The sequence below is a fragment of the Euleptes europaea genome, chromosome 3 (assembly GCF_029931775.1).
Source record: "Euleptes europaea isolate rEulEur1 chromosome 3, rEulEur1.hap1, whole genome shotgun sequence".
NCBI classification, from domain to species: domain Eukaryota; kingdom Metazoa; phylum Chordata; class Lepidosauria; order Squamata; family Sphaerodactylidae; genus Euleptes; species Euleptes europaea.
Genome location: NC_079314.1, coordinates 40304161 through 40326358, shown reverse-complemented (window position 1 = coordinate 40326358; position 22198 = coordinate 40304161). Strand labels below are relative to the sequence as shown.

The following is a 22198-nucleotide window of genomic DNA, read 5'->3' as shown; positions in this document are numbered from 1 at the left end:
AAAAATTCTTTGGTGATTCGACAGCCTGGCTACACTGTGTTCATCACACCAGGAAAGAGTAAGACATAATCCAGTGGCCATTATAAAGACTGGTTAACCGTAGCAAAGCAAAATACCAGAATTTTCAGTGCAGCACTAATAAGACACTGAACTCACATAGATAACTGGGCAGCCCTCTGAACACAGCTTTGCACTAATACCCAGCAGCCCGTTTTTGTTGTTCCCCCTTGTCGAAAGCTCTTTCTTCCCCTTTCTCACTTAACACACTCCCTTTCATCTTATTAACGGTCCATTTTAGTAAGCAAATTGTGCCTCCTTGGGATACCCCAGCTTGTCTAGGTTGGGAATGCAGGCATACTGGATCATTGGAGGAGGGCCACACATAAGGATAAGAACATCATCTGCTGGCGGAGGCATGTGATCCTTAAGCATCTCTTGGTTCACAAACCCTTGGCTGTAATTCCAATCTGGAGCGGAGAAAAAAAGTCAGCTGTGAAAAATGGTATTCTGCGGTTCCCAACCACATCACAGAAAATAAATGCACTTCTCCTGAACGTTTCACTAGATTGGGAAGAACCGAAAAGCTGATTCACACATGCACATTCCTCCCTAGCTACGAAGAACTCTGATTATTGACTTGGCTAATTTACTCAGTGATTTTCCTGAATTTGCAGTTCCTCTGTTCATAATACAGACCCCAACGACTTGCAATGCTCGCATCATAATTGAGAATAAGGGGCCTGAAAGCCAGCATGGCGTAGCGGTTAAGAGCGACGGACTCTGTTATTCTGATTATGTTAAATGGAAAGGATAGACTGTTAGATATAAGGATCAGCTTATAAAATTTACTATATAGTATAGAAGGAATTTATAATCTAAAATGTAGAATATAAAAACAATGTATAAGGTGACTGAAATGTAAGATGAAATAGACTCCCCGAAGGAGTTCAAACTGTGTGAATGTATGTGTATATAACTTATTTTATTAACATATTCAAGAAAAAACAAACATCTTTTTTTTTAAAAAAGACCGACGGACTCTAATCTGGAGAACGGTACGATTCCCCAGTCCTCCACATGAGCGGCGGACTCTCATCTAGTGAACCAGGTTGGTTTCCCCATTCCTATACATGAAGCCAGCTGGGTGATCTTGGGTCAGTCACTGTTCTCTCAGAACTCTCTCAGCCCAGGCGGAGGCAGGCAATGGCAACCCACCTCTGAACATCTCTTGCCTTGAAAACCCTACGGGGTGGCCATAAATCAGCTGTGACTTGAGGCCACTTTCCACCACCAAATTCTTCCCTGGCTCAGATTTTATTCTGTCCCAGAGAAGGATGCTTTCCTTTTCATCTATTTACCTGCTGTGGCCTGGAGATCAGTTCATCTCTCTTAGAGGTGTGCATTCATTTCAGAGGAATAAAAAAATGAGCCCCCCCCCCCCAAAAAAGCCCTGTTTACTTAGGTAATGAAAACAAATGGGAATTATTTATTTCATTTGTTTCTCTGGTAACAGACTGGCACTAAGGGGTCTTTCCACCAATCATTGCTGGCTCAATGGCTTGTGGAAGGGTCCCTGTTGCCGGTTTTCTTAGGCCACTACTTGCTCTGTTGTACCGCTGACTGCCTCCCTGAAGATTTCCAGTATCAGCCCCTGCCCATTAGGTACTGCTACCTGCCTTCTTGCCATTACTGTGGCATGGATCAGAGGGGCTAGGTTGGCTGACCCTAAACGCAACATAACTTCTGAACTAGCAGGTTTTGGCTACCACCTTGCTTGTCTAGCAAGAAAGCCAGTTCCAGCAGGACCCTCAAACTCTTAACAGAGTCCGTCATTGAAAGATTCACCCATCCAGGGTAGATAGCACAATCTCTTCCAGCACATCAGCAATGCCAACCAGCACCCACATTTTCAGACATATAGAGATCCATTCTTTCTTACACTAAATCACCGGAGTTTTCCAATTCCGCAGGTATAGGCACATTAACCCAGGGGGAAGGGGGGAACAGGCAGAGTTCCAAAGAGGCAGAAAAAGTTCTTACCTTCGGATGCTCTATCCAGCGTGTACCAAAGTTTAAAGCGGTCTGAATGCTGAACCTGGATTTCTTCTAATTCTGGGCGTAACAGGATATCTTGCTCAGTCTGTGCAAGAAAAATAATAGTGGTCCTTTTCCACTGGCCTCCATCTAAACTCTTAAGGTGGAACTATTAAGCTACTACCTAGAAATTCCCCACACTACAGAAGAAAACGTGCCAGAAACTTTAAAGTGGCAGGCATCCATTTTTTAAAGAGCTGTCATCTTTCCTTCTGATTCATGACCAGCTAAGGACACTTGCCCAATTACGTCTAAAGCTGATCCTGTAGAATCCTTGCCAGCAAGAGATGTAGTTAAGCTGCCTGGTTTGTTTGGGCACCAGGGGTGGAGGTGTCTGCCAGAAATGGTTCGCACAGACATCTGTGATGCCACTTTTGACCCGGCACCATGCAGAAGTCATGAGGTTTCTCTTGCAAGTACATGGCTTATGCCACTGTGCAAAGGGAGGGTGCAATTTTTGGAGCCAAGCATGCAACGGAATCTCTGGCAGTTAGAAGACAAAACCATGCCTCCTCTCCAATGCTGACAAAATCTCCCAACTAAGAACACAGTCAGCACACACACAGGTCAACACAACCACAGCATTTCCTGAGAGCTGAAACATGGCACTGTGAAACCCCTTTCGCCAACTCGCCCAGGGCAATTTCTGGTGGGCAATTTAGCACCTGCTAGGACCCTTACCAAGAGTATAAGGCTAGGTGAACCTGCAATGTACTTCTTGCATTGTTAAGCAAGACGATTTTCTCCAAATCACTGTACACACATTAATTGTGCCACACCTAAGAGCTCCTGAGTATTCACTCTTGCTTTATACGTTTCTCACACACTCGGGTGGACAAAATGGTTCTACACAGACCAGACTAGAGTGAAGCCGTCCCAACTACGCAATGCTGCAAAGTTTCACTTTTGTGCAAGAGCTACTTGCAGGCAGAGTGCTGGCAAACTACATAAGAGCAAAACTACACAAGGAAAGCATCTGTTTGTCCACTGGCCACATTTATTTCAGTAAGAGCAGTCCATGTTGACATCTATACACACACAAAGTCAAAATTTCCCTGCCCGAAGATATCTGGCATGAAAACAAAGGGTTATTTTTAGGGCTGCAGCAGGATTTGCTACACCTGCTGCCAGGAGGCACCTATTCCTGGAGCCGCCTCTTCTGCAAGAGAACAGCTATTCCTGGATGGGATTATCCCAAAGCAGGTGGCACAAGGGAAGGCTAAGCAAATGGCATTAAGTGATCTCAGGGGTGTTGAAGCAACACATTAAGAAAAATCAGCAAATAATTATAAAACATAGGGCTGCAACCTTTACTAGGGGCCAGTCTTAATTGGCGAAGGCTCTGTATGCAAAGGGCACACTTGGTTATTTTGAAAGCTAGTTTTGGTTCTGGTGTGAGAGATTGGGGGGGGGTTTGAGGAGGCCCCTTCCTCACGAGGGGCTGCTTTAGTTTGTTAAATGTCAGGTGGCCTGAGGCATGCTTCACTATTTCCAAAAGGTGATTGATGTATGCACATGCACTTAAATGCTGACTTAATTGTCCTTTTGACTCATCGATGAACAATTTTACCAAACTAGCCTTATCGGAATATCCCAATGTTGTACAAACAGTCCATGTGAATCCTGGCAAATTGGGTGGCCAAGTGCAAGAAACATCTGCACAGACCACCTCAGGACAGCCAGGCTCAGCTTTTGGATGTGGTCAGGCAGCATGCAAAAAGTGTAGGGTGTGACAGAATCGAACACACTTCTGCTACTGAGGGATTCTCCCTGAATCCTGCCCAGAGGGAAGCATGTCTGGGAACCAAATGGCAACTGCTCTTCAGAAGCAGGGTACTGGGGATGGGTGGCCTGGTCCAGCAATAACAGTGCAGCACGCAAGAGTAGCCCTTTCACAGGTGGTGCTTTGATAGCTACCAACCAATCCAGCCTAAAAGTGAACTGAAGCTAAAATAATGTTGCACAAAATAAATATATCCCTCCCTGGATGAAACAGCTAAAGACACAGCTAAAGACACTTTCTGAGAAGCGGACACTGTGTTATCTGCTGTCAAATAGATTGGTCAATTGCGTGAGAGATGTTGCAACTTCTCTCTTTATAGCGTCAAGGAAAAATGAAATTTCATCTCCCCTTTTTAAAGTGTGAAGTGGTTGTGAAATTTAGGGAAAGAAAAGCGTATTGAAGCTAACTGAGCTCTTTGGATTAAAGAAGGAAATGCAATCCAATTAAAAAACAAATCAACACATATTTCTACCTTTTAAAACTCCCGGTTTTAAAAGGTATATCATCCATCCCGCTTAACATCCCCACCAGAAATGAAATTAGCTGCCATTTACCTGGTTGGCAAACAGCAAGTGACAGATGGTGGGATCATCTTTGTCCTTCACAACAGCTCGGATGAGCTGCAGCATCGGCGTAATTCCTTTGGGGAGGGCAAAAACGGACCCAGTTAAAGAAGCGGCACCAACACCATAAAGCAAAAGCAACGCTGGAAGAAGCAGCCAAGGACCTCACCTACCTGTGCCGCCTGCAATCAACCCCACGTGCTTTGCATATTTAATTACCGGTTCAGACTTCTTGTCTGGCCGAATGGCAAATGCTCCTGCAGAAGTAACAAGGAAAGGGAATGCGTGAAAGCTGTAGGACTACAAAGAGAAGCCCAATGCTGAGAATAAACCTGGCTACAAACACATGTGCCCTCCTGCTACATGGAAGAGCGCAAGGACTGGAGGAAGAATTCCTCATCCGTTGCAGCTCAACAAAATGGGAGCCCTGCCAGAAGAAAAACGGGAAAAGGCTGACCCTGAGGGAAACCAGCAGGGTCCTAGCTTAGCTCTCTGCAGTAACGTCCTGTGAGAAAAGGCAGGACAATAGAAAAGAGAGCAGCGTTGGGCTAGAACCCCCATGGTCAGATCCTTCCCTCTGGCTGTGGTTTTCACACTGCAAGACAAGAAGGAATGACAGGGAAATGGTCCGTGGAAGCTGCCGTGACAGAACTCACATGCTGTTCTATCAGGGGCTTTGTGGGCTCCTGCAGTTCTCTGACCTGTACTTGCATATGGTGTGCCCAGATTTGAGGACTCGCACGAACTCAACTGACATCATCAAATAGTTTAAATCAGACTTCCTTGTTTACTTTAGGTGAGGGAATCCTAACTTTATTTGAACTATGTGGAAATGCACCTTTCTCCCATGCCAGCTGGGGCACCAAGTTAGGGAAAAAGAATACATTGCATCAGATACAAAAAGTTTTCAAGGATGCATGAATACTAGTCCTTAAAATCTGACACGTCATGTTCCTCTGTTAGGGAGACCAGATGTAAAGTAGGCTGGGCTGGCTGCATTTTCCGTCATGGTAGCTTTGATTACCCTTGCCTGAAAAGCCATACCTCCCAAAAATCCTTCCCCATCTCCCCCTGCCTCTAGCTACCCTATCTAGTGTTACCCTGGTATTCGTTACGAGAGCTAACATGATTTTGCTTTGAACACAAAGCTTTTTTCCCTTCGTCTCCTAGACTTGTCTTTCACTCTTGTTGGGAGGTTCTCTTCTCCGGTTCATAAAAGCAACCCATCTTTTGTATGAAAATTATGCTTGCCTTTTCCTTTGTACACGAGTAGTCCACTGGGCCCACGGAAATCAATTGTGTCCCCTATCTTTAAGTGTTCCAAGTACTGGGACATTTTCCCTCCTTCGGGGAATTTTGGGTTAACACCTTTGAAATAAATCTGTTTTTTAAAAAAGAAGAAGACAGGACAAAAAGATAGCTTTAGATCTACACGTATGGACCAGATTAGACTTCAACAGGGTTGGGAGGATGTAATATAAGAGTTTCTAATAAATCACAAGGCAGAGAAACAAGCACTTGGTCCACTCAGCCTGACTGCCACCAGAGCTTTAAAGTGAAGAACTTCCCTTTCCCATGGACGGAGGGCATCCAAGAACAGAGCTACTAAGCCAGAATGAGAGTGGGTCTCTGGGTATTACACAAAGATCACTGTAAGGCTAAAATGGTGGAACCCTAGAGGGACCATCCACAGCTGCCAAAGCCGACTTACTTTACCTTTATGACAAGATCCACATAACCTTTGTCGTCATCACTGGAGACTGGCGTGTAGGGTCTGATGACCAGATTCCCATCAATCCTTGCAGAAAGGTAAATATGCTGCCCTGCAGGTAAAAGCAAACAGTTAAAAGCTGTTTTATGCTTTGAAGAAGCCAAAGGAGGCCGCCATCTTTCCAGCATTCCTCCAACTGGTGAACGTGATGGTCGCATGCCCGACAATAAGGTGTCTAAATGGAGGCACCCACAGAAGATATTCGCAGATATTGCATTTTCAAGCAAGTCTTATCGGTGTCATTTCCCCAAGACCGTGTGCTCACTTCATGTCCCTGTGTCACATTTTGGTAATTCTTGTAATATTTCAAACTTTTTCTTTATTATTACAGTACATTTTTTAGTCATAATGCTATTGCACACTTAACAGATTACAGCATAGTGTAAACGTAACTTTTATATGCACCAGGAAACCCAAAAACTGACTTGCTTTATTGCTATATTCGCTTTACTGCGGAAACGAACCAGAAATATCCCTGAGGTATGCTTGTACAGTCTAGGAATCATACTTGGAATGTTTCAGATTTGAGAACTAGATTGTCAACAGGCTGCTGCACTTATTATAGTTGCATTTTCTTCATTGTGCTGCGGCCGGAGACAGCCCTTCCTCTGGCCGAGGTGACCGGAGACCTACAATAAAAAGGCTGCTGGGAAAGCTCTCCTGTTTCTGCCCTCTACTTCCATCTTCCTGTGGACAGAGACACTGTAATAAGAGGAGCAGGCAGAGATCTGACTTTGCCCTCCCAAATGCCCCTGCCCCTCTGATTAATTCATCCCCACAACCTTGGAATCAAGTTTTCCTCCTCCACAAACTGCAAGCACAAGGGAAGTTGATTGTCTTCTTCATGTAAAACATACCGACAGGAAGGCCTAGAATGTTGTCTGGACTTGGAAGGGCAAAACGAAATCTTCTTGTATCATGGCTAATTTCCTGAAAGGCAGAGAATGAACAGCCATCAATGTCTTTGAAAAATGCAACTAAAGTTTTTTTTCCTAAATGTTGATTTTTCTTAATTTAAATTTTTCCCCACTGAAATAAGTAAGAAAGGTCAGAGGAAGAAAGCACTGAAAAACACTGCTATAGGAATCTATGCCAGGGACTACTATCAACTATTCCCAGATTGTGATTCAGAATTCAAAAGTAGATGCAAATCCATCCACATGTACGATTTGTGCAAGATATCACTTGGCAAGCAGTCACAATGATCATGAAGAGGTGAACCAGATACAGGTCATCCCCGACATGTCAGCTTTTTACAGGAAGGAGGTGTTTAAGGGGGGCAAGAATTAGACAAGCAAACCCTTGCCCACTGTACCACCTGCATCCTGAAGTACATACCACATGCAATTTTTGAATGAATAGATCGGTCCGAGACACAAGTGTTTTGGAAAGTCTCCTCAGTGATAATATAGCCTGCTCCATGAAGGATAAAGACATTCTGTGCATTTGCTATAACACACTACAGTCTTGCGGAGGGGAGAAATCAAATATTAATTTTATTACCTCTTTGTCAATCAGCCTTAATGGATATTTCACATCTGGATTCTCCAGGGTAATGGCTGGCTTAGACTTCCCAAAAAGTCTTGTGATCAAACTGTATATAACCCATACTGGATAGACAACAATTCTTCCCAACTGTAACATACAAAAAGGAATTTAAACCATCACTCATGATAAGCACAAAGCAGCTCACCCCCAATGAACGGCTATGAACAAAAAAATATTAAATTTCTAAACTGAAACAAATATTTCATTCATAATATTTAAGAACATAAGAAGAGCCCTGCTGGATCAGAGCAGTGGTCCATCCAGTCCAGCATACTGTCTCACAGAGGTGAACCATTTCCCCCGAAGGTTTAACAAAAGGGCATTGAGGCTGGGCCTTCCCCTGATGTTGACTCCTGGCACTGGTATTCAGAGGTTTATTGCCTCTTGGAGATTTCCTTTAGTCACCATAGCTAGTAACCAATGAGAGACCTATCCTCGATCAATCTGTCTAATCCCCTTTTTAAAGCCATCTATGCCTATGGCCACCACTACATCCCCTGGCAGCAAATTCTAGATTTTTATCATTCTTAAAGAAGTATTTCCTTTTGTCCATCTTGAATATACTGCCCATCAGCTTCATTTGATGCCCTTTAGTTCTGGTATTTTGGGAGAGGGAGAAAAATTCAGTTTAGTTTCAGTCACCTTTAATGGCATGATAATAGTAATAATAGTAACAGTCCATGTGAACAATACTGTCAGTCCATGTGAACAATAGTGACCATGATGGACTTAGGGGTCTCACTCAGTATAAGGCAGCTTCATAAATCCCAGATTGGTGGATGACCTTGGGTCAATCATACACTCTCAGCCTAACCTCCTACCTTACAGGGTTGTTGTGAGGATAAAAATTGAGAACAATGTAAGCCATTGGGGAGATAGGCAAGGTATAAATCAAGTAAATAAATAAAATACTGTATTTTTAGGAAAGCGCACAGTACTTTCGCTGAAAGATTTTACTACTTTGGTGCCTTGGAAATTCACAAGCATCTTCACTGAAACATCCAGTGAATGGATTAATGATTGGTCACTGGTGTTTTTTTTTTTTTTTAAAGGTTGGTAAATACATTTTGAAGAACCCCGTGGCGCAGAGTGGTAAGCTGAAGTACTGTAGTCCAAGCTCTGCTCATGACCTGAGTTCGATCCCGACGGAAGTTGGTTTCAGGTAGCCGGCTCAAGGTTGACTCAGCCTTCCATCCTTCCGAGGTCGGTCAAATGAGTACCCAGCTTGCTGGGGGTAAAGAAAAGATGACTGGGGAAGGCACTGGCAAACCACCCCATAAACAAAGTCTGCCTAGAAAACGTTGGGATGTGACGTTACCCCATGGGTCAGGAATGACCCAGTGCTTGCACAGGAGACCTTTACCTTTAAATACATTTTAATTCATTTTAAAAATTAAAAGAAATTTACTTGTATTTCAGGTTACTGAAAATAAGCTTCTAAAGGAACATTCACTGGGCAATGAGATATGTAACTAAAATCCCAGAATTTGCTTCTATGATTTATTCCAAAAGATGAACAAACTAAATTAAATCTGCCAATATGCAAAAACAAAGAGGAAAAGGGTGGGGGGATTTTGCTTCTCTATTAGGCCTTGTAGACACTTCACTAAAAACACAGAACTTCATAAAATGCACTTTTAGCTGTTTAAAAAGCTTACAAGTAATATAAACCATTTTACTGTAACTTTCCCTCCCAACATCCATAGCTACAGAAATACTTTTGAATTTTATAATACCAGCATATGCCTTGGAAACCCAGTAAAATGTACAATTTCATCTACTCTGACTCATTCTACTACACCAACACATCTTCAAGTGTATGAGATTCTTAACCATGGATACAGGCAGTTTATTACATGACTCAGAAGTCTGCATATTTAAGATTCTTCTTTGAACAGCTGATTGCCAGTTATTTTAGGGTGGTTGTGCTGTACAAACAACAGTGTTCATTTTATAAATGCTACGTCAGAGCAATATTTAGCCTACAATACCAATACTGGCAGCTCTAACCCACCCCAAGGGCTGTGGGTGCTAAAAGCTTCCCTAGAGAACTAAAATGCTTTCTGAAATATGAACTTAGCACAGTCTTAAGAGTTCAAATGGTCCATCACCATCAGGTACATTCAAGGGATTCTTTCAAATGTAGGGAAAGGCAAAGCCTGCCATGGAAACCCAAGAAGTTATGGTCCCCATAGCTGGCACATGGGTACAGGTTTGTACACCTTCCAATGGTTCACACATGAAGATAGGTAGTCATGGGATATCCCTATTCTCACACCGACAATCTGTGAGCAAGTCCCATATTTTTTTGCTACATGCACATGGCTGAAGGCTCTGTTCTACCTGCTGCATTCATTTATCCCATCATAGCTTTCCCTACACTAACTTCATGTGGATAAATCATGTGGATAAATATGTTAGGAAAACCAACTATCCTATCATATGTTATTAACAGTTCAAAATACACCATTGTGAGAAATGGCAGGCTGTGCTACATGATGCCTTAGTGTTCAAGCACAAGCATTTATGTGCATGTGCACTCAGGAAAAGGTGAATCCCTCATCCCCACACAGATGTTTAATTGGAGGAAGAAAGCAACATGAAGGGCATCTGAGGTACAGCTGGCTTTATTGCTGGTGGGGTTAACTTAATTTTTTTCCATTAATGTGGACTTTTTATTGTTCACTAGGTTCAGTCTCAGGAGAGGTGGTATATACATTTTTGGATATTTAGTGTTGAAAACAATGGAGAAAGTATTCATAGATGGATGGATTTGAATAAGTACTTGCAATGCTGGGTGTAATTATGTATTGTGTTTATAATTTTTTTTTAAAAATACAAATAAACCTAACTTTAGTAAAATTTGTGCATTCATAATTTGCTAATGGTTTTGTTCTTATGTCCTTGCAGTCAGCTGCTATACTGTTAGATGCCTTGCATCTAAACAGACAAGGCAGAATATAAACGTTTCAACTAAATAAAATCACGCTAGCCTAGTTTTATCAAGGAATCTACAAAGAAACCAGTACAAGAATATCAGTACTGTCTCTGTGGAAATTCAAATGCTGTGCAACAGCAGAATCTCTTTACCAAGGCAGATCTTCAATGCCTCAAACTCCATGACAGAGCTCCCACAAACTTCTGTGGATCAAAAATATTAATCCAGACCACCCCCATAATACCCAGTCATGCAACAAGCATCATGATTTCATCAATATATTCCACCACCAGATATGCTTGGAGATGCATGCAAACATCATTTCTATCAACTTGCCCATTGCTAACCAAGAGTCTATCGCTTCACATTTTTTCCATATGACCTACAACCTATTTGAGCCCAATTAAAAACCAAAATCCTGTCTCTACCATATTTTCCATGAAACAGTGAGGTACAGAATGCCCCACAAACATAAGAAAGGCCCTGCTGGATCAGACCAAGGCCCATCAAGTCCAGCAGTCTGTTCACACAGTGGCCAACCAGATGCCTCTAGGAAGCCACAAACAAGACGACTGCAGCAGCACCATCCTGCCTGTGTTCCACCACACCCAAAATAATAGGCATGCTCCTCTGATACTAGAGAGAATGGGTATGCAGCATGACCAGTATCCATTCTAACTAATAGCCATGAATACCCCTCTCCTCCATGAATATGTCCACTCTCCTCTTAAAGCCCTCCAAGCTGGCAGCCATCACCACATCCTGGGGCAAGGAATTCCACAATTTATCTATGCGTTGTGTGAAAAAATACTTCCTTTTATCTGTTTTGAATCTCTCGCCCTCCAGCTTTAGCAGATGACCCCATGTTCTAGTATTATGGGAGAGGGAGAAAAACCTCTCCCTGTCCACTCTCTCCAAACCATGCATAATTTTATAGACCTCTATCATGTCTCCCCTTAGCCGCCAAAGCACATTTTAGTCTCTTATTTTTTGTCTCTTACTAATTTTTTCCTCCTATACCCAACTTAATATTGCTCAGGCAATCAAGAAAATCCATCTACTTCCTCCAGTCCCATTGCAATATTAGATTTTTTTTTGCTGTCAAGTCACAACTGACTTAGGGTGACCCTGCAGGGTTTTCAAGGCAAGAGACATTCAGAGGTGGTTTGCCATCTATCTCAGTCCTTATATCCCTTAAACAATAGAGTTAGAATTACACTGTTCAAGATTTATGAATCACGGAGCTTCTAAGGGAAAGGAAAGCATGTACCTGGCTCTGCACTGTGACCCTGGTATTCCTTTGTGGTCTCCCATCCAAATACTAGCCAGGGCCGACCCTGTTTAGCTTCCAAGATCTGACAAGCTCAGGCTAGCCTGGGCTATCAAGGTCAGGGTAGATTTTCCTTTAATGTTCATTAATAAAACACAGGAAGATTTCTGTTACCAAGTAGAGCAAACGCTCTAATTCTGAACATCCTGTCAGGAAGGCGAAGGGGCTGCTTGTCAATATTCTGATTACAACTATGTTGATATCAGCGTGGACAGGACCATAATGAATCACCCTAATATTCTAAAGAGCCCCGTGGCGCAGAGTGGTAAGCTGCAGTACAGCAGTCCAAGCTCTGCACACGACCCGAGTTCGATCCCGACAGAAGTTGGTTTCAGGTAGTGAGAGCAAAAAAAGTAGCAAAAATGTGAGAGAGCAAAAGTAGCACAGTGGTTAGAGTGTTCCTTAGGACTAGAGAATCTGATTAGGACTCAACACTCCACTAGGCCATGAAGATCACCAGGTATCTTGGGGCCACTCACGTACTCTCATGCAAGGACACAATGACAGAAGGCAGAATCATGCATGTGCTGTCCTCAGCTACTTGGTGCAATATCTGATGCAACAGATGCAACTACTTGATGCAATAGATAACTGAACTCTCCATTAGCTCCTATCCAAAACTGAGAACTGTCATTTTAGGTGGTATGGTTCCCCAAGTTCTTCTGTCTCAACAAAATCAGAGCCTGAAATGGGGGTAACCCAGTTTAGAGAGGTGAAGGCCCAGAGGTTTTTTTTAATCAGAGAAATTAGAAGGTCGGGGAAAACCTGTGTGTGTGTGTGTGGGGGGGACCTTGCACAAAATACTCTCGCGTTCGATCTACTTTTTAAAGCACAGTATTTAAAAATAATATAGTTACATCTAACTCACATGGCTGGGGAGTGTTATAATGTTCAAGTGTCATAATGTTAGTGATAGAATAATTGCTACTTAATTCATCTGGATCATTACAGAAGCAACAGTCCTGGGACTTGAGGCTGGAAGAATATTTGGAAATGCTGCAGAATACAGAACAGTTTCAGAGACCTGGTCCCGACTGGGAGTTGGCCAATCACATGGCCTGCGTGCAATACAGCGTCTTGTTTCTGTCTTGTCTCAAATTCCCCTCTCTACCGCATCAAGTGACAAACTGATGAACACTTGAAAATACGTATAGATACACACACACTTCATAAGTGAAGAGGGAACGTGTCCTTTATTATACATCATCAGTTAATTTTATACATTATCAATTAATTTAAAAGCCCCACGGTTTTAGTTACAAGGAAACAGCTGCTCCCTGCCAAGAAATGGCTGGAGTAACAGAAAACCTGCATAAGGCAGGACAACCACATCAATTCCCTGATTTTTCAGACTCTGAAAGATCTTCACCTGATGATCACACACTCTGGGTACATACTGCTGCCCGACATGACAAAAATCCAGTAGGTTTTTCCTCACCCCTCCACTGAGTGATGGAAACTACAGTTTCCTTCTTAGGAAAAAGAATACAAAGCAAGAAACCTTCTATTCACCACTAAACCAGGGCATTAGGGAGGACTCTTGGCTCTAGCTTCAGGGCGTGGTAGGTGGCACGCTGCCAATACAGATTTAGAACTTGGGAGAGAATGCATTCTGGGGCACACTTAAAGGCTGGCTCAAGGGAGGGCAGAGGGAAGACGATGTGTGGGCTGCTAGGAACAAACAGTGCCAAGCACGGCCGGTCACGCAAAAGGCCCCTAGACTGTGTTGCACCAATGCAGCCTGACTTCAGCCTTGGCTATGTTTTGTTCATATTAAGCCTGCACAAATGATCTATTTGTTTGGCTTTGCGGGGGTTTGGGGAAGAGAAAGACCGCAGGGGGTAAAAGACCGCAGGGGGTATAACACCACAGAGGCCACCCTCCAAAGCAGCTGTTTTCTGCAAGAGAACTGATCTCTGTCTCCTGGAGACCAGTGGTAAGTTCAGGAGATCTCCATTCCCACCTGGAAGTTGGCAACCCTAAGACTTTGTCCCATGCCAGCCGGGACCCGGTGCAGTCAGCCAGGGAGAGCACACGCTGGCCCCCCTCTAAGAGCCGAGGGGGCGCGGCCCAGTGGCGGACCTACATTTTTGGGGCCCTGAAGCTTGAACTGTTATGGGGCCCCCTTCGCAACCAGCAACAATAGGGCATCGTCCAACAAGGTCCAAAGGGCCTTGCTGCCCTTGCGAGGACCTTGAGGCTGAAATGGTGGAGAACAGGAGGGTGGGGTGGAGTACTTGAAAATGGGCCATACAGTGACGAAATAAAACGACAGAACTATTGAGGATCCAGCTGCCCAAATGTAGGCTGTGAATAGATTCTGGCGAGCTCAGAGAGCCCTTACAGCTGGGGGTTCGAGCGCTGCAAGCCCCCGAGGAAAGTTTTGAAATTTGACCAATTATAGGGGATATTTTCAGGCCATGTAAAATGGGTATTAGAGCACGTTCTAAAGTCACTATTAAGATGGATGTATATGAGGATGGCCAAACTAACCGAATTCCTACATGGAAAAGATATGGAAGAATATAAAAAAACTTGGGCAAAGGCCGCCACATATTGGGATAAACTGGCAAAAATGGATTTTACTACTTTAATTAGCGAGCTATAGAAACCAGTTTTAATATTTTCATATATTAGTATTAATAGATATTTTTAAAACTGTTAAGACACTTCTTCGGAAGTCGGGTGATGGGTCACTTTTCTAAGGTGAGTGGTGGGTCAAAGGGGTATATCTTTTTGGTTTTCATAATTTTGTAACCACGAATGTATGAATAAGTTTATAGAGATACTCTTTTGTATTTTCTTATGTTGATTTTCTTTTTTATTGTATTTGTTTTTGTGTGTGTGTGTTTTGTGTTATAAAAATTAATAAAACTTTGTTAAAAAATAATAACAATAAAGTCACTATTAAGTACTTCAACCCATTGGCTTATGATTCGATCACTAAAAACTCCCATCGATTTTGTTGAGGAATTCACCTAGTTTAAAAAAGTTGCTTCGGGGGGGGGCCCCTCCGGGATTAGGGGCCCTGAAGCTTAAGCTTCATTAGCTTCACAGTAGGCCGACATGGATGCAGAGGCCTCGGCCCCAGGGGCTGGGGGGGCCTGGTAGAAACCCCCCAACCTCAGCCCCACACTTCCCCCGGCCCACAAGGGAAGAGGCGGCCGGCGCCCAGCCCAAGGGGCAGAAGCAGCACCGACTTCGCCGAAGGGGCGGGAGGCGGCCGAGCGAGGTGTGAGGGTCTCTGTCTTTGTGTCTCTGCTTTCCATCACCTGCGGTGTTATCAGTGAACTCGTAAAAGCAGTTCACACCTTCTGGTCTCAGGCGCCAGGCCTGATGGCCCATGTATCTTCCCCCCCGCTGTTCTTCCTGCCAGTACTCCCTCAGGCCGGTGCGGCCTTGGAAGTGTGATAGCCGCACCAGACTTCCTGGGATCCGTCTGATGTTTTGTATTATGCCAAGCTTGTAACTTCCCATAACAATAAGTGTGAACCCCAGTGCCCCAGTGCCCTGGAGTCAATATATTCTGTAAACCCGTATAGCCCCTCACTTGCAACTTTCTACCTGTGCCTGTCTCATCTCCTGAAGGCTTCAATAAATCTATTGTTTCTGTATCAACGTCTGAGCAACTGATTTGGAGAAGCAAACTCAGAGAGGGGGATCTCTCACATTAAGTTGCAAGTCCTTGCCTCTCGGACTGCAGCTGTACCGCTTTGGACAGAATGTCAGCCGACGAGGACACCATCCCTAACCCCGATGCCCCCAAGGAACCGGACGAGCCGGAGAAGCCGGACCCGAAGGAGGAGGGAGCCAAGCCAAAGGAACCGAAGGGTCGCGCCCCCGACCAAGATCGGGACGGACGTCCCCGGGGGCTTACTTATTGGCTGGACTCTCCCAAGGGCTGGTCGCTCTCGCGGACTGCGGCGAAGGATCGCCGGTTGGCCTTCCCCAGCACGGGACTCGAAGGGGACCCGGCCCGCAAAGAGGCCCTCATGGAGGAAGAACGAAAGCAGTGGCAGGAAGACCGCCGGGCTATGCAGGAGCAGATGGAGATCATGCAACGCGTAATGGGTGAGATGGCCACGACCCTAGATGCGCTGAAGTTGCAACCTCCAGCCGGTGCTCCCCCAGACGGGGCGCCGGTAGTTCCGCCCGCAACCCCTGCCCCCCCGGCCCGTCGGGACCTGAAAGTCACGTATGACGGGTCGGGAGACCAGTTGACCTTTTTTATGGTCCAAGTAGATATTTTTATGCGGGAACAAGGCCGAACCTTCGTTTCTGAGGAGTCCCGGGTGCAGTACGTGGCTTCCTTACTGCAAGGGGAGGCGGCTGCCTGGATGGTGTTGCAGTATGAACTCCGCTCGCCGGTGCTGCGAACCCTGGACGAGTTCATGGTAGCACTCCGAAACCGTTTTGAGGACCCGACTCTGGGTGAGCGGGCTAAAGCCTCCCTGATGCAACTGCGCCAAGGGACTAAGTCGGTGGCACAGTATGCAAGTGAGTTCCAGTCACTGGCTAGCCGAATTCTGGACTGGAGTGAAGCTACCTTGGTACAATGTTTCAGGGAGGGTCTCAACCCAGACCTCCAACATTGGGCCTTCATGCAAGGGAACCCCCCGGATGTGGAAGGTTGGGTTCGCCATGCTGCTGACATCGAGAATCGCAAACAACTCCTGAACTTGTCCAAGCAACGGCTTGGGCGAGACCCCAGGCCCCGAGGTGACCGTGGCCGGGAACTCCGGCAAGGGGGTGGCGGGGGTCTCTCGGCCGCGGAACGCCGCAAGCGGTTCGAGGCCGGCGTCTGCCTGATCTGCGGGGGAAAGGGTCACTTTGCATCGCAATGCCCCTCTCGCTCAGGCCGTCCGACCCCCCCCCCGCCAAACCCAGGCCGAGCCGACGAAACCGGCCGCCGACAGCCAGCCTCGCCGCAGAAGTGGACCACTGAGCCGGCGCTCCGGCGCACCCTCCGCTCTCCACGCGCGCCCCCAGGATGGGGCATCCGACTCTACGGTCCCATCGGGGTCCCGGATTACAAATACCGTCTTTGATTCGGACGGCTCCCCGGAAGCCACCACCCCGTCCCCCTCTTCCAGCGAGGAGGAAGAGTGGGAACAGCCGGCAAAAAACGCCGTCGGTCTGCTGTAGAGGGGGCTCCGCAGCAGACCGTCCCTATCGTTGTGCAAGGAGCTCCACCGATGGTAAGCGCCCAAGAGGACAATGTATTTGTGCGTGTTCATCTGTCCCTACCCAAAGGGGGTCCCCCGTTAGAGGTCCCCGCGTTGGTCGACTCGGGATGTGCCCGCACCATGATAAATGAGGAAACTGCCAAGAAGTTGGGTGTCCGGCGCAAGCGGCTTCCGGGACCCCTCCGTTTTTCCCAAATGGACGGGAGTGACTTTAAACGGGGCCCTGTGACCCACAGAACTGCAGCCGTGATTATGTCCGTGGGGGAACATTGGGAACGGTTGTATTTCACCATCGCCCCTATTGTAACCCCTGTGGTGTTAGGGATGAACTGGTTAAGGGGACACAATCCCTCCATTGATTGGGTTAAACGGGTGCTTTCCTTCCCCGAAAACCCCTGTGGGTTGCATGACAAGGAACGGGTACTCAGAACTCCAGCCGCCGCACTGGTAGGGTCCCCCGCCCCAGTCTCTCCTCAATTACCCTCTGAGTACTCGCAGTTTACTGATGTTTTCGATGTTAGAGAGTGCGACGAACTGCCTCCCCACAGAGAAACGGACTGTGCCATCGAGATTGTAGGGGAAGGCAAACTGTCTAAGGGAAAGGTTTACCCCATGAGCCCTAGTGAAAAGACTGTATTGCGAGACTATCTGGATATCAATCTGGCGAGGGGTTTCATACGCCCCTCCAAGGCCCCTTATTCAGCCCCAGCTTTCTTTGTAAAGAAAAAGACGGGAGATTTAAGACTGTGTATTGACTTTCGCAGACTGAACGCAGTCACCCAGTCTAATGCTTACCCCCTCCCTCTTATTCCTGACCTTCTAGCACAATTAAAGGAGGGCCGAATCTTCACCAAACTGGACTTGGTAGAAGCCTACCACCGCATTCGCATCAAAGAAGGAGACGAACCCAAAACGGCCTTTCCCAGTTGTTTTGGGATGTTTGAGTACCTGGTCATGCCGTTCGGACTTTCGGGGGCTCCGAGTGTCTTTATGCAATTAATTAATGAAGTTTTGCATGATTTACTGTTTCGGGGGGTGGTGGTATTTCTCGATGACATTCTTATTTACTCTGAGACCATGGAAGAACATGTGCGCCTTGTGCGAGAAGTGCTCCAGCGGCTGCGGGAGCACAAACTGTATGCTAAGGTGTCCAAGTGTGAATTCCACCAACCTTCTATTACATTTCTGGGGTATGTGATTTCCCACCAAGGGTTGGAAATGGACCCCGCCAAGGTCCAGGCGGTGCGGGACTGGGAAACCCCCACTACCCGCCGCCAACTTCAACAGTTTTTGGGGTTTGCCAACTTTTACCGGAATTTCATTCCCAACTTTGCCCAAGTTGCGCTTCCCCTCACTGCCCTGTTGCGTACCAAGGACAGGGGGGCTAGCGCCGCACTCCCCTCAGCCCGTCTGCAATGGTCTCCCCAGTGCCAGCAAGCTTTTGAACGTTTAAAGCTACTTTTTTCATCCGAACCCGTTTTGGCTCACCCGGATTGCACCAAGCCCTTCGTGGTGCAGGTGGATGCCTCGGATGTAGCCATGGGCGGGGCCCTATTGCAGAGGGATGAGGGGGGACGGTTGAGGCCATGCGCCTACTTCTCCAAGAAGTTTTCCCAGTCCGAAATCAACTGGGCCATTTGGGAGAAGGAGGCAGCAGCGGTCAAACATGCCCTTACCATATGGAGACACTTCTTGGAGGGGGCCGAGCTGCCGTTCGAAGTGTGCACAGATCACAAGAATCTTGAGGCTCTCAAGGGAGCTAGAAAACTCAATGCCAAACAAATTCGGTGGGCCCAATTTTTTGCAAAATTCCGGTTCACCCTCAAACATGTCCCTGGCAAAGAGAATGCCCTAGCTGATGCTTTGTCACGACTTCCCCAGTATCGCAACGATTTCGATCGCCCCGTCGACTCCCTGTTCACTCCCGAACAGCGAGGGGAAGTCCCTGGCTTGGCCGTCACCACCCGATCCCAAGCCCGCCAACCGGAGACCCCCCCTACGCTCAAAGGTATCCCGGAAGCATTCCAACAGCGACTCCGGGACGCCTCCTTACAGGAGGAGGAGCACCATCTCCTCCCCACTGGCTTGGAACGAACCAACACTTGGTGGGTGCAAGGGGGGAAACTATATGTCCCATCTTCCCTTCGCAAAGAAGTATTGGGACTTGTACATGGGGCCAGGCTAGCGGGTCATTTTGGTTTCATAAAAACGCTTCACCTGGTTCGAAGGCAATTCTGGTGGCCCGGTATGAGATCTGATGTAGAGTTGTATGTGCGCAGCTGCCCCACCTGCGCCACAGCCAAGAAACGGATGGGAAAACCCCCGGGGCTTCTCAAACCGCTTGAGAACCCCTCCCGTCCCTGGGAAGTCATCGCCATGGATTTTATCACCGACCTACCTCCAAGTCGGGGGAAAACGGTTCTCTGGGTTATCACAGACCTCTTTTCCAAACAGGTTCATTTCGTTCCATGTGCAGGTCTTCCTTCAGCCCAGGGCTTAGCTAAACTGTTCATCACGCACGTCCTCAGGCTACACTCGATCCCGAGGAAGGTCCTCTCCGACCGGGGGGTCCAGTTTGTTGCCAAATTCTGGCGGGCTTTCCTAAAGTTAATGGGAGTGGAGGAACAGGGCCTTTCTTCCGCCTATCACCCCCAAACGGATGGTCAAACGGAACGAGTAAATGCGGTAGTAGAATGTTATTTGCGTTGCTATGTAAATTTCCACCAGGACGACTGGGTCGACCTGCTGCCATTTGCCGAATATGCGTACAACAATGCGCCTCATTCCTCTACCGGCTTTAGTCCCTTCCAAGTTATATACGGGACGGATTTTGGCCCTTTCGGTTCTGCCCCCGTCTCGCCAGAGCTCCAGTCTACCCCTGATCTTCAGGAGTGGATTCAGGTGGTTAAATCCACCTGGCCATGGTTGCTCAAAAATCTGGAAAGGGCAAAAAGCAAGTACAAGGAACAAGCAGACAAACACCGGTCTCCGGGATGGGAACTCAAGGTGGGGGAGCAAGTCTATCTGTCCACCAAAAACCTCCGCTCTCTTCGCCCCTGCAAAAAACTGAGCGACCGTTATGTAGGACCTTTCCCCATTACCAGAGTAATCAACGAGGTTACCGTGGAACTGAGTCTCCCTAAGACTCTCAAGGGAGTTCATCCAGTCTTCCATATAAGCCTCCTCAAACCTTATGTAGCAGCTCCCCAGTTCCACCCCCCTCCCGCTCATGAGATTCCTACCGTAGTAGGAGGGGATACCCATTTGGAAATATCCAAGGTTTTAGATTCCAAATGGAAGAAAGGGAAACTGTTTTACTTTGTTCGCTGGAAAAACCTTGGCTCCGCTCATGACGAATGGGTGGCCGCACCCCACATGGCAGCTCCTCGCTTGGTCCGAGAATTCCACCTCGCTTATCCCGATAAGCCTCGTCCTCTCGGAGGGGGGCCTTAAGGGGGGCAGAATGTGAGGGTCTCTGTCTTTGTGTCTCTGCTTTCCATCACCTGCGGTGTTATCAGTGAACTCGTAAAAGCAGTTCACACCTTCTGGTCTCAGGCGCCAGGCCTGATGGCCCATGTATCTTCCCCCCCGCTGTTCTTCCTGCCAGTACTCCCTCAGGCCGGTGCGGCCTTGGAAGTGTGATAGCCGCACCAGACTTCCTGGGATCCGTCTGATGTTTTGTATTATGCCAAGCTTGTAACTTCCCATAACAATAAGTGTGAACCCCAGTGCCCCAGTGCCCTGGAGTCAATATATTCTGTAAACCCGTATAGCCCCTCACTTGCAACTTTCTACCTGTGCCTGTCTCATCTCCTGAAGGCTTCAATAAATCTATTGTTTCTGTATCAACGTCTGAGCAACTGATTTGGAGAAGCAAACTCAGAGAGGGGGATCTCTCACACGAGGGTTGCCAACCTCCAGGCACGAGCTGGAGACCTCCCGCTATCACAACTGAGCTCCAGGAGAGAGAGTCGAGTTCCCCTGGAGAAAAAGGCCGCTCTGGCCATTGGACTCTATGGCTCTGAAGCCCCTCCCCAAACCCCGCCCTCCGCAGGCTCCGCCCCCAAAACCTCCCGTCGGTGGCGAAGAGGGACCTGGCAACCCTAAGCCTGAATGCCGCCCCCTGCAGGCCCGGCGGAGCAGCCGCCCTAAGCCAGAAACCCTCCAGGCCCAGCCTAGGAGCCTGTGACTCACGCCCTCCGCCCCGGCCGGCACACCCTGGCGTCCCTCCCCTCCCCTCCCCTCCCCCGCCTGCAAGGCTGGGAAAGCAGGCCGGCCGGAAAAAAGACGCGTTCTTTGGCTCGCGCGCGCGAAGGCTTCATGCACACGTGCCAGAAAGACGCGCGTCGTCGGTGGGAAGGGGCAGGCCCCCGAGACCCCCGCCATCCAGACTTGGGGGGAGCGCAACAAGCGCCTTCTCCGTACCGAGCCCGCCCGCTCGCCCTCCACCCCCCCCCCCGGCGGGACTTACGGTGCTCAGCTGCGCCCCCATCGCTCGGGCTGCTCAGACCCAAGTAGCGGTCGCGTCCCCCAACCCGGACGGCAATGTGGCGCACGGGATCCCGACTGCCTGCTTATCCCCGGGCGGCCTGCCTCATTGCCTCCTCGCCCTGTCCGTCACCGTGACTGGCAGGCCGGAGGCCCCGCCTCCGGCAGGAAAGCGCCCCAGGGGCTTGGGCGGGATCGGTGCGGCCGCTCGGTGGGCGGGAGAAGCGGACACGCTCCTCTCTGGGCCGAGCTGCCCTCTAGTGGCTAGACGCGGCGGTGTCCCGCCGTAGTGATTGTGTGGGTTAAGTGCCGTCAAGCCGCTTCCGACTCATGGCGACCCTGTGAATGAAAGTCCTCCAGAATGTCCTGTCTTTGACAGCCTTGCTCAGATCTTGCAAATTGAAGGCTGTGGCTTCCTTTATTGAGTCCATCCATCTCTTGTTGGGTCTTCCTCTTTTCCTGCTGGTAGTGGTTACAAAGGTTTATTTTTGGGGATA

General features: G+C 47.6%; 1 protein-coding gene across 1 annotated transcript; it reads right to left on the bottom strand.

The window, feature by feature from the left end:
- Window positions 1-258: 258 nt before the first annotated feature.
- LOC130475770 (NADH-cytochrome b5 reductase 3) lies at window positions 259-21705 on the bottom strand. Its single transcript, XM_056847632.1, has 9 exons — window positions 21685-21705; window positions 7715-7846; window positions 7069-7141; window positions 6157-6263; window positions 5692-5821; window positions 4614-4697; window positions 4432-4517; window positions 2041-2140; window positions 259-467 (listed from the first exon to the last, which is right to left on the bottom strand). Exons 1-9 carry the CDS (start codon window positions 21703-21705, stop codon window positions 295-297), a joined length of 906 nt encoding a protein of 301 aa, XP_056703610.1. The 3' UTR covers window positions 259-294.
- Between the last annotated feature and the right edge of the window lie 493 nt (window positions 21706-22198).

Excerpts from the sequence above, each read along its gene's own strand:
- LOC130475770 (XM_056847632.1), bottom strand. The coding sequence starts at position 21,705 with ATGGGGGCGCAGCTGAGCACC. Across the intron at positions 7,847-21,684 it reads TGGGGGCGCAGCTGAGCACC|TTGGGAAGAATTGTTGTCTA; the intron begins GTAAGTCCCGCC and ends TGTATGTTACAG. Across the intron at positions 7,142-7,714 it reads TAAGGCTGATTGACAAAGAG|GAAATTAGCCATGATACAAG; the intron begins GTAATAAAATTA and ends TCTGCCTTTCAG.